This window comes from Molossus molossus, unplaced genomic scaffold, assembly GCF_014108415.1.
Source record: "Molossus molossus isolate mMolMol1 unplaced genomic scaffold, mMolMol1.p scaffold_m16_p_13, whole genome shotgun sequence".
Lineage (NCBI taxonomy): Eukaryota > Metazoa > Chordata > Mammalia > Chiroptera > Molossidae > Molossus > Molossus molossus.
The window spans coordinates 65983999-65996464 of NW_023425348.1; the positions used below are offsets into that span (position 1 = coordinate 65983999).

Sequence of the window (12466 nt, forward strand, 5' to 3'; positions counted from 1 at the left end):
TTTCCAATAGGGTGAGGACTTTAATTAATTAATTTGCTTATTTATTTGATTTTTTAGAGAGAGAGGAAGGGAGAAGGAGAGAGAGATAGAAACATCAATGAAAGAGAACATCGATTGGCTGCCTCCTGCATGTCCCCCACTGGGGATCGGGCCCACAACCTGGGCATGTGCCCTGACAGAGGATGGAACTTGCAACGTCTTGGTGCGTGGGACAGCTCTCAGCCACTGAGCCCCACATTTACTCATTATGCATCAGGCAAGGGTAATAAGACTCAGTGGTGACAAAAAAAAAAAAAAAGTTCTAGCCTCTTACATCTTGATGTCTAAGTTATTTATCACTCACTTGTATTTCAGTTCATCTTCTAGAGCAGGTGAGAAAGGGTAGAATTACTGTACGTGCCCCAGGAGGAAAGAGAATCTTGTGACCTGCTCTTACTGCTTTCTGTGTCCTGCTGGGGAAACACGTGTGTGCATGCAAATACATGCGTGTACCTTAGGTGTTATACTTGGTTTTAAACGAACCATGATTTTGGACTCTATTTCCTGGGCTCCTAAAAAATGTTTTTTTGAGTTGAATTATGAAATTTGTTTGTTGTAATTTTTTGCTAGAACCTATGCTTGGAGCAACCCTGCAGCATCTGTGTCTCTGGTATGTTTACTACCTTTGATAAAGAGAAGGTGGGAGCCAACGACATTTCTTTGTATGCCGGGCTGCCAGGGTCTTGAGACAAGTGCACAGCTCTCCCAAGACAATGCTAGGACCGTGTGGCCTCCTTCTGCGGCCACCACCTCATCTACCTTCACACCTGCTCACAAAACATGTTTTCCATACACATCATGTGTTTTATTTATGTTGAAGATTTTCATCATTTTAGTGTCAAAATTGCTTTAAATCCTTTTCAGGAGAGGTAAGAAATAAATATTTCTGTATTTTGTAAACCTAAGGAAAATTTGCCAGAAAAATTCAAAATAAGGTAGCTGGGTATTATTACTTAGAAGGGAGGGAGTAGGGGAGCATTAAAAGAATTGTGTCAATAAGTTTTCAGAAATATTGACTCAGGCTTATGTGTAAATGATGAACTAGTACCTTGAAGATTTAGCCACTTGCCAAAATTTTGTAAAATGACTCATTGAAATTTTAGATAAATTTTAACTGTGTAACATTAAGTCCTATCTATTTGCTTCGTGAATATACATTCATGTTTCTTAAAAGGGGAAAAAAAAAAGACAAAATTTTTTTGCATTAAATACAGCTCTGATGTCATCCTTTGTAATCTAGCTCAATTTAAGTTGTATTCTTTAGGAAAACAGCCAGGAGCCAGGCACAGCTCCAAAACCAATAGACAGGATGGTGGATCTAAACCAGGCCCCAGTGTTGTGAGGTCTATAAAAAGTTGGAGCTCTGTAGTGTCATATTTTTTTTCAAACAGTAAATTAAGAATTATGATATGGACTCTAGATTCTAAACATGTAATAGAACTCAGATGATAAAATGTATATCTATGAAAATTAAATTTGTTTTTTTGGTGTTACTTCATTAAAAAGAAGACATTCTGACATCTCAGGCCACACTGAGGAAAACCTTCTAGTTCTCTGTTCCAGCTTAGACACAGCTTGAGGTTATCAGTTAGGATCTCATATTGTGATTTTACTTTACGTGATTTCTATCCATTTTATATTTTCAACCTGTTAAGACAGATGCTGTTACCTAGCCTCAGAAAAATTAGTCACTGAGTAGATATTTATCATGAATGTAAGCTACCCTAGGAACATGACTAGCTCCTATGTAACTCTACCCTTGACTTCGCAGGAGTTCAATTGAGAAAACAAACTAAACAGCACAGTTATGGCATTTGCAAGGGGACAGCGTGTGGTGGGCTAGAGAAGCGTATTGGACTAAAACTCAGTAATGAGAAGAGTGACTTCTATGGTATTAGTCTGCGCAGGCTGGATAACAAAATGCCACGGAGCGCGTGGCTTACAGTGGAGGTGTACTTTCTCACAGTTCCGTGGGCTAGAAGTCTGAGGTCAAGGTGCTGGCAGATTCGGTTTCCAGTGCCAGCTCTTCCTGACTGGGGGACATGCCTCTCTCGAGGTCCTGCACGGCTGTACTCTGTGCGAGCACGGGGAGCCGTCTCTCCTACTCCCTCTGAGGACACCAGTGCTATAAGAGTAGGACCCCACTTTTTGACCTCATTTAATCTTAGTTACCCCCGTAAAGGCCCTGTCTCCAAATACGGTCGCAGGGGGAGAGTGAGAGCTGTACCCTGTGCATTTTAGGGGACAGAATCCAGTTCACAGCAAACAAACACGTACTGTCGGATTTACATCCCGAGTTATTTTCAGGGACTTGAGTTAAAACTTTTCATATTTATTGGATATTCATGTAATGGGATTCTCCACAGCTTAACCAAGTGGATTTTCAAGGATGATTTTAAAACATTCGGTGGCAGTGAAGGACAGATGTTTGAGGTCGAGAAGACATTGTAGCGTTCACTGAGTGACCTAGCCTGCCTTTCATTTCACAGGCCCAACAGCTTACTGATCTGGAACAAAAACTGGCGGTGGCCCGGAATGCTCTGGAGAAAGCAGCTCTTGACCGGGTGAGTTTATTTGCATGAACCACCACGGCCTCGGTTTCAGCAGACAAAGCGAGGGCGTGTTCCTGGCTCCCCTGGACGTGTTAATGCACTTCAGGTGCTGGTCACGTAAGATGGTTATAGAATTTATGCATGCCGGGTACTCCCTTTGGAACTCCATTTTTTCTTTGCTTTATCTGTGGTGGTAAATTGACGCAAGGTTCAGGCTTTGAGAGTTCACGGTTTTATTTTCCACCTTACTGGTATACTCGTTCTATAACACCATAAATACACGTGCTTTAAAGCACCGATAATGATGACATGTATTAACTCTGGATGAATGAGTTATAGGCAAATGGAAGTAGTCATTGACACTTCATGTTGGAAATCTTAAATCAGAATCCTGGAGGTCAGGTATAAAAGAAGGTAGCTCGCTTAACCGTGAAGTCAATTTATGTAAAGACAATGCAGGGTGGGTGACAGGCCATCTCTATAACAGCTTTATTGAGATATAATTCACGCCCCATAAAAGCCAGCCTTTTATATTTTTGATTTAATTTAATTTTTTCATCTCCTTTTATCCGCTCTGTGTCACGTAGCACCTCTACACACCCTCCTACGCCCCCACAATCACCACACCTTTGTCAACGTCCATGAGTTCTCTCTTTCCCTTAGTCCTTGTCCCCTCTCAGAGCTGTCTGTCTGCCTTCTATGAGACTGTCTCTCTTTTGCTTGGTAGGTCAGCTTGTTCATTAAATTCCACATATGAGTGAAATGGCCAGTTTGGCTCAGTGGTTAGAGTGTTGGACTGTGCGTCAAAGGGCCCTGGGTTCAAATCCTGATCAAAGGCACATAAGGGGGTTGCAGTTTCAATTTCTGGACAGGGTATATGCGGGAGGCAACCATTCCATGTGTCTCTCTCACAGCAATGTTTCTTTCTCTCTCCCTCCCTCCCTTCCACTGTCTCTAAAGAAAAAGAAAAGAAAAAATTTCTTCATGTGAGGATTACCCAAAAAGTTTTTAAAAATAAAAGTTACACTTTTAAAGTTTACAAAGCTGTGCTACTGTCACAACTATTTTATTCATTTATTTATTTTTTTATTTTTTTATCCTCACCCGAGGATATTTTTCCATTTTTCGTACAGATAGAGTGGGAGGGAGAGAGAGAGAGAGACATCGATGTGAAGGGACACATCGAGTGGCTGCCACCCGCACGACCAACCAGGGCCGGGGACAAAGTGCAACCGAAGTACGTGCCCTTAGCGGGATCCGAACCCGGGTCTCTCCAGACCGCAGGCCGATGCTCTAACCGCTGAGCCAAACCGGCCAGGGCACAACTATTTTTAAGAGATTTTCTTCACCCCTTTTTCTAGTTCATCTATTCCTTTTCAATTATATAATCTCTCATTTGTTATACTTGGTTTATATCTTTTGGACAAATGTGCCTTTTGGATAAATAACTAGTTATTTGGACATTTCACTCCTTTGTGATTGTCACAGTTTATATTAGTTCATCCAAGTAATTAATATGATATTTACTAGTTTTAGGGAAGCCTACTTGATATTTTGTAGACTGGGTCAAATATGATTCATATTACCAAGGTTCCAGACTTATGAAATCTTTTTTTAACTTATGAAAAAATAAGTTTATACTTATTTATGCTAATCTTTGACTATATTCAACTCATGCTACATAATATCACTTTTAAAAAAGGTAAATGTCTCTAAAGTTTTGGTGGAATTAGAAAATCAGAAGAACAGATAATCATAAAGTTCAACTAGACAGTCATTTTTAGAACAATGTTCTTTCTCTGTTATCCCTGACACGATCTCTGCAATGTGCCTTATGTCTGAGAAACCTGTGGACTTGCATGGTCCTGCAGCAGCTCAGCCTCCTCTGAGTTTTTAACAACTCTGACTGTTAGAATGATTTTTCTTACATTAAATCTTTTCCCTGATTGGACTTCAGGTAATCCATCTGGCCAGTCGATGCTAGACAGGTGTGACATGCCTGCTGTGTGACCACCACGTGTAGGTGCTCTGGGAAACAGGGAACATGCATGATATATGGCCTCGGGTTCCCCACCTCTCACTGTCTTGTTGGGCATCAACAGTTAGGAAATAATTGCATGCAGATCCATGAGGTCATAAAAGCACCGAGAATGAATAAGTCTATTTTAGGTACATGAGGGATGAATGGACTGGTGTGGTCACACACTTCATGAGATCATTATAATTTGGCCTGCATTACAGAGCTCAGGGTTAATGTAGAGTTTTTTCCTCCTTCCTCTTACTCATTGCACTTTCCTCTTTCCCATTTCTACCCTCCCCCACCCCACCGTCACTATCTTGCCACAGTCCGGATTCAGGATGACAGGTTATGTGCTGCAGTGTTTCAGGAAAGGTCTCCAGTGTCGGTCTGTGTTCGAATCATATGTTTTTCATTGAACGACCAGGTTTGAATCCCCCAAACTCGTTCTGCTTCACTGTAACATGAAATCATAATAAACCATACTTGATAAGGATGATGAGAAAATTGTATGCCTCAAAAAAGCAACATCCTGAGAAGAATTCTCGGCACCTGGAAAACACTCAGTGGGCATGTTGGCTCCTATTATTAGTCAATGAGATCAAGGAGGCTGCCTCTCTGCGCTAACAATTTCTCTCTTTAACCTTCAGCGGCCTGTCGCCCCTTTTCTACAGTGAACTCTAAAAACATTTCCTATTACTGGAGGTTAATTTCAACGAATTTCATGGAAGATATGTGCGAGGCTCGTAAACTGCAGTTATAAAGTCAGGTAGAAATGGCAGCTCACTTCAAAATGAGTTAAAACATCAGTTTAATGAAATTGCTCTTCCCCTCTCTCCATCACCTTTATGTCTTTGTGTGAGGCTTTTTATTCTCTCCGGGCGTCGAGCTCCTAAGAGTGTTACGTCAGGGCTTCAAATAACCTTCAGTACCTTATAAATATTATGAAAACAACATTTCACATTTCAACTTGGTTCTCATAACATATTTAATGAAGGAGGTCTCAGTTTACTATCCCAATATAAACAATCATAACCTCAAAAGCTAGGAAACAGCTTTGGTTTTTCAAACAATCAATTATTTATTTGGCACTATCTTATGAGTTATAGCCTCAGTTACTAGAAAATAAAAGCAACTCTGTGGCTTGGAAAGCTGTCTCTCTGACTTTCATATTAAAAGAAAAGTTTCTATTCCATGTAATTATCACAGAATTTCTCCCAGGAAAGCGTGCATAATTACATCCATGTTGAAATGACACATTAGGCAGCCTGCGGAGACTCCTGGGACTAACTAGTGAGAGAACAAGACCTCTTTGTGCCACAGTGTATCTGGCACATAGCAGGGGCCTGATAAATGGTTATTGATTGAATAGATAAATGAAGGTCTAACTTCATAAATTAATAAACACGCTTTTATCCTACATACTGGAGACCGAGATATCACCCAGAGCAGGGAGCCTACAATGTTAAATTCACGGAGCTGACTTCATGGTGGAGGTAAAGGGAATGGGAAAGCCACAGCCGCTCATGGTCTTCCAAAGCCAGCAGCTGATACTGGACCCAGATCTCTCCGAGGACGTTACGTCTTCATGCAAATGAATTAAGATTGACATAAATACTAGCTTGGGAATTTTTATTTGTCGGAGATGAGAAATTAGAAACACGGTTGTCTTTGCAAGGTATATCTGTTTTCAGAAAGAAAAAAAAAAAAAGCCTTTTTTTTTTTTTCTCCCCTGAGAAAAGTACTCACACACAGACATTTAAAAAAAAAAAAGTTACCCTTTAAATTTTCCATTGTTGGGGGAAAGCCCCAAATGTCTAAATTCAGGACCAATTCCAAAGAATTGACTTGTAGCCTTATTCAAATTCAAGAGCTTTGCTAGGAGACAAAGCAGCTGAGCTCCCAGGGTGGCCGGCCAGGAAGGAAGCCACCCTCCTCCCAGGCCAGGGTCTCTGTTTCATGCGAGGAAGAGTAAAAGCACGGAGCGGGCAGTCGTGCAGACACTGGAAAGAGCAAGCATTCCTACGCCCACATATACCATCAGACAGTTGTCCATGCTCTGCACCCTCAGTACCCTCCTTGCTCGGGACGCAGCGCTGATCTTCGGTCGCCATTGGTTTTCTGGGTAGTCAGGCAAGCCTGAGGCTGCAGAGTTGCACAGCCACAGCCGGTTAGAGAGTCCAACATTTCCCAGACGCCTTTGCTGCTGGAGCCACGCAGTCCCTCAACGCCCCTGCACTCATCTTCTTAAGATCACAACATATATAACTTTTATAAGCTTTACATATTGTACAGCACAAGCGCTAGTATTTTAATCTCTGAAATAATGCTTATATTGATGATATATACAGGATCAAGTGCAAATCATTTCATTATTTTCTCATGCCAAATGGCTCCCACTTATATCCTCTGGAGGGTTTTCTTTATTTATTCATGTAACAAATATTTGTTCAGTTAGAAACTGGTGATGCCGTAAACAAGGTACTAGCACTGAAAGACATGACAGTGTAATAGAAGTAGGTAATAAACATATAAACAATAAGGTCATTTGCAATGGAAACAAGAGCTACATAGGACATAATTTAAGAACTGGGATAGAGGTTTTAAAGGAGTGTTCCTTGAGAGGGTGATCCGGGACTGTGTTTCCAAGAAGATAATATGTCAGCTGAGACATGAATTTTAATTGGAAGTTTCCTACACAGCTATTTGGGAAAAGGGTTCTGCAATCAGAGAAAACAGCAAGTATAAAGGCTCTAAGATGCAAATGAGCTTGGAATGTTTGAGGAGCTATAAATAAAGGACACTGTGACAAGCAGGTTCTTATTAAGGAGTTTGCATTTCACTAGCATGTGGAAAAAATGGTCTGGTGTGGGGGAAAAGGCAGGGCAAAATCAAACTGACCTTAGGAGGGAATCGGCTGTTAGATCTAGGGCAAAGTATACATTATATGGTTTCCATCGTATCTCTGTAGGTGACATCTTGTTTCAGTGAAATTCAAAGTGAACAGTAGCTGCAAAACAGACTACAGCTAGCGGTCGGGATGAAAATGCAATGATGCTGTGGTATAAATCATGGGTCCTGCTCGTGGAACTGGGTCACGGCAAACTGGAAGAGTGCTGGTGGTACCAGGCTCTCTAACTAGACGAAGTAGAAAGCTACATTTTGTTTGTTTGCTTTTTTTCAAAAAGATGACCAGATTAGGGCAGAGTTGCTCACAGCAATGTGCTGTCTCTGACATGAAAAAAAAAAAAATCTATAATGTACTCAAGAACTGGAGCCAGAATCTAAGGAATCTAAAGTTGCTGGCTTATCACTCAAAAATGAAATAAAACACAAAGCTAAGAGATTAAACTCGGTTGACACACAAAGGATGGCTCACGACCATGGCTATGAAAGCTGAGGAGTTGGGGTTACGCCCACTGGATGTTGTTCCTGTTATCTGAGATGACCCTGACAACGCCAGGAGAGCTGCGCAAACAGGCGGGATGATTGCATCAAGGTTTAATTCCCATCCTCGTTTATTGTTTTACCTGAAAATGTGGCTACCCTAAACAGCATTTATTGAAAATTGATGTTTGAAAACTATTAACATGATGCTGTTTGTTATTTATTTTAAGCATTTAATTTCAGCCACTACTCCGGAATTCTAGTAACGTATACCTTAAGCCTGTTACAGATCCAACTTTGAAATGTAGAATGTGTTAAGAGGAGCCAAGACATGAACACCGTGAATATAGTAACCACCATTACTCCCTGCATGATCTGAGCTTGCAACTCTACTTTTCAAAGCCATGTTGCCTTTGAGTCCTAGCCAAGGCTGGCCTGACCCTGCCCCATTAGCTCTATTTCCATTGTCTCACTATAATATGCAACACACAGAACATATTTAAATTGTTCGGTGGCACCTCGAATATCTCACCCCTGACATAGCACCAATACCTGTAGTGAGAGAAGGGAAGAGCCAGTCAAGATTATTTCATTTCTGCCCTGGCCGGTTTGGCTCAGCGGTTAGAGCGTCGGCCTGCGGTCCTGAGAGACCCGGGTTCGGTTCCCGCCAAGGGCGCGTACCTCGGTTGCGGTTTGTCCCCTGCCCTGGTTGGTTGTGTGGGTGGCAGCCACTTGATGTGTTCCTTTCACATCGATGTTTCTCTCTCTCTGTTCCTCTCTCTCCCTCCCACTCTACCTGAACAAAAAACGGAAAGGTGTCCTCGGGTGAGGATAAAAAAAAAAAAAAAAAGATTATTTCATTTATTTTTATTGATATAACTTGTCTATTTTCTTCTCGGACACACAGAAAGAATGTTTCCACCTAAATTTTTAAGTCATTTATTAAAAAAGCATTTTGTTGAGTCCTTTTAATGTGTCAGGAATTGTGGTAACAGTTCTGAACAAAGTAGGCAACTTATATATATGTGCTCATACTACAGATAAATTAAACATGAGAAATTAGAGATCCATTATATAAAGGAAAGGCCAGGATCAGTCATAGACATTACTGGGGTGGGGAAGGGCAACAATCTAGAGACTCAGACAAGCAAAGAAAAGAGACCATTTCGAGTAGAAGGTCATGACTCAGCAGCCCTCTCCTGTCCACCTAACAATGTTTCTCCATCCTTGTCCTTATCAGAGTCTCAGTTTGTCTTAGACAACTTCATATGGCAAGATTAATGAGAAAGAGATGCATGTCTGTTCTATGTCTTACATATTTCCAGTTGTTGCTCTTACTGCTGCTTTTTAAAAATCTCTTGCCATGCCCGGCAGGTGTGGCTCAGTGGTTGAGCATTGACCCATGCACCATGAGATCACAGGATTGATTCCTGCTCAGGGCACATGTCAAGTTGTTGGCCAAATCCCCAGTGGGGGGCATGCAGGAGGTGGCCAATCAATGTTCTCTCTCACTGATGTTTCTCTCTCTCTCTCTCTCTCTCTCTGAAATCAATAAAGAAAAAACAATTTAAAAATTAAATTAAAAATAAAAATTTTTTGCCAAAACCAAACAGATTTCTTAAACTGCTATTCTGGCAACTGACACAACTTAAAGATAAATATTACCATATGCCACATATAAGTAGAAAGCACAGAGGGAGGCATCGGGAAGGATTTAAGTCAGAGTCACTACTTTCAAGAAATTGCTCACAAGGGCTTAATGGGAGACAAGAAATGCGGGAGGGTGCTACATGAAGGCATGTTTGTGGCATAGCATAGGAAAGGCAGCAGTTTTGTTGGGTGTATATGACTTTGACAGGCAGAGAAAAAAAAGTGTGCCCCTTCATTGGTCTGTGAATGCACCAAAAGGGTACTCTCCCCGTGTGCCAGCTGGTCCCGGAATCCTGGCCTTAGGAACTAATCTCTCTCTTCATCTGTCTTGCCAGAAGGTCATATCCCACGTCTCGAAATTGATGTTAATGTGACATTGTCTTATTAGGAACTGAAACATACCCCAGATTACCCTTGAGTTACCATGAGATTTCCTAACTGTTGTTGTCTCTCTTCATGTTGGCACCCAAGCATCTCTCTGTCATTTGTAGTCAGCTTTAAAAATAATAATAATAATAATAATTATTATTATTATTATGTATCCTCACCCGAGGACATTTTTCCATTTTTTTGTTCAGATAGAGTAAGAGGGAGAGAGGAAGAGAGAGAGAGAGAAACATCGGCATGAAGGAGACATATCGAGTGACTGCCACCCACACAACCCAACCAGGGCCAGGGACAAACTGCAACCATGGCACATGCCCTTAGCGGGAACCGAACCCGGGTCTTCCTGGACCACAGGCTGATGCTCTAACCGCTGAGCCAAACGGGCCAGGGCAAATTATTATTATTTTTTTAACTTATCAGCATGTAAACATATTTTTAGAAGTGGGACCTGGGCATTCCATGGGAGGTAGAGACAGCTATGAAGTTTGGTCTGCCTGGTAAAATAAACCCAAAACAAACCAGTCTGAAGCTTTGAACTTTCTTTTCTTCATAGTAAAATCATAATCACAGGTACAGTTTCACAGATGTTTGAAAGCATAAAATGATTTCTGGCTTGTAAAAGTGCTTAGAGTATTATGATATCCTATGCTAATATAAGAAAGTATTAATATTATCCTTTACAGTCAAAGCAAATTAACTCCTACTTCTTAACAAGGCCCAGAGGAAATAAGAGTTTGATCAGAAACAGATTTATTTTTCCCAGTATGTGGGGAAATTGAGTTGCTAATACGGGCGAATCTGAGAAACACAGGGGCCAACATTGCTGGAGGAGTGATTTGTAATAGAGGTAACTGGCGCCAATAGAAAGATGACAGGTTTCTAAGGACATTTTCTACTTCAGAGTGACCTCAGAGTATATTTTCTTCAACAAATATATTCAGCAAACTATTGTGATTGAAATCATGCCAATTCAAGGGGAAAAGGTAAGGTATGTCTCCGAATTCCAGTGTTCAAATATATCATAAAACATATTAACTCCTAAACCGAGTATGCATGTAACAGGGTATCATAATGGAATTTATAAGTCAGGCATTATGTTTGCGAACGTATTTGTGTGTGGAGTAAGTATAGATTAGGATAAAAAGGAGAGTCTAATCAGATGAATGACAACCAGAACCACATGTAAAAATGGTGATCTCTCGTTTTTTGTAGGACTCGCAACTGAAAGCAATGAAGCAGACTGTACAGCTCTGCCTGTCAACCGTTTTCCGTGATCAGCCACCCGCTTTGAGTCTAATCAGGTCAAACCCAGCTCAGGTGTCAGTCCCACCCAGTACGATTGACGTCGGGATTCTGGATGCAAGGGCGAAGGGCAAGGTACACTTTATTTGTGCTCTGAAAAGTAAAATCAAGCATTGTACTGTGTGGTCATCAGTATGGACCCAAGGAAGGTATCAAAATGATGAAAAGATTAGGAAGTAAATGGAAGACAGTAACCCGATTTGTAAGTGTCCGTAGTCACGTGGAGAACGTTCTTCAGCAGAGAGCTGGCTGGTTCTTAGGCAGGATGATCTCTTTGTAAAATAATAATCATCGTTACTGTCACAATTATTTTTCTACATTAACATTCTAAAATAATCATTGTTATTTTACCTTGGTTAAAAGAAAGGATTTTGTATTGCATTCCAACATATACTAGAAGTTTAATATGGGAAATATTTTCTCCTAGGGGTGTGTGTGTGTGTGTGTGTGTGTCTGTGTGTTATTTTAAAATTAAATCCACAGTTCTCAATACTGCCTGCATGTTAGACTCACTTGGGATATACTATTAAAAAAAATAAAAAATCCTGACATTTGGGACTCAACCCAGACTTATTAAATCAAATTCTTTCTGGTTGGGTGCCAGTCATTAGTATTTTTTAAAAGCTCCCCAGGAGATTTTTGAGACCAACTGACAAGCACATTTTCCTCCAAAGTCCTCAACACCCTACTTCAGATGGGGCACAGGAGTATTTCAGCTTTTGTTTTTTGTTTGTTTGTTTTTATCCTCACCCGAAGACATTTTTCCATTTTTTGTTCAGATAGAGCAGGAGGGAGACTGAGGAAGAGAGAGAGAGAGAGAGAGAGAGAGAGAGAGAGAGAGAGAGACATCAAGTGGCTGCCACCCACACAACCGAACCCGGGGACAAACCACAGCCAAGGTACGCGCCCTTAGCGGGAACTGAACCCCGGTCTCTCTGGACCGCAGGTCGATGCTCTAACCGCTGAGCCAAACCGGTGGGGGCCATTTCAGCTTTTGGTTCCAATGGTCAGAACCTGCAATTTGCAGGCTGTACATTGAAGTAAATCCTGACCATCTACAATAGTTATTGGAGACAAGAGGTTCGTTTCAGACAGTATATATATGATTATTTGAAAGTGTTGTCTCTCTTGT

General features: G+C 41.1%; 1 protein-coding gene across 1 annotated transcript in view; it reads left to right on the forward strand.

Annotated features, from left to right (window-relative positions):
- The window catches only part of LUZP2 (leucine zipper protein 2), a 399750-nt gene that overhangs the window by 356147 nt on the left and 31137 nt on the right, over positions 1-12466 (forward strand). The window contains exons 9-10 of the mRNA XM_036259475.1: positions 2529-2603; positions 11245-11409. Coding sequence (XP_036115368.1) covers positions 2529-2603; positions 11245-11409 — 240 coding nt within the window. The remainder of the gene's footprint in view (positions 1-2528; positions 2604-11244; positions 11410-12466) is intronic.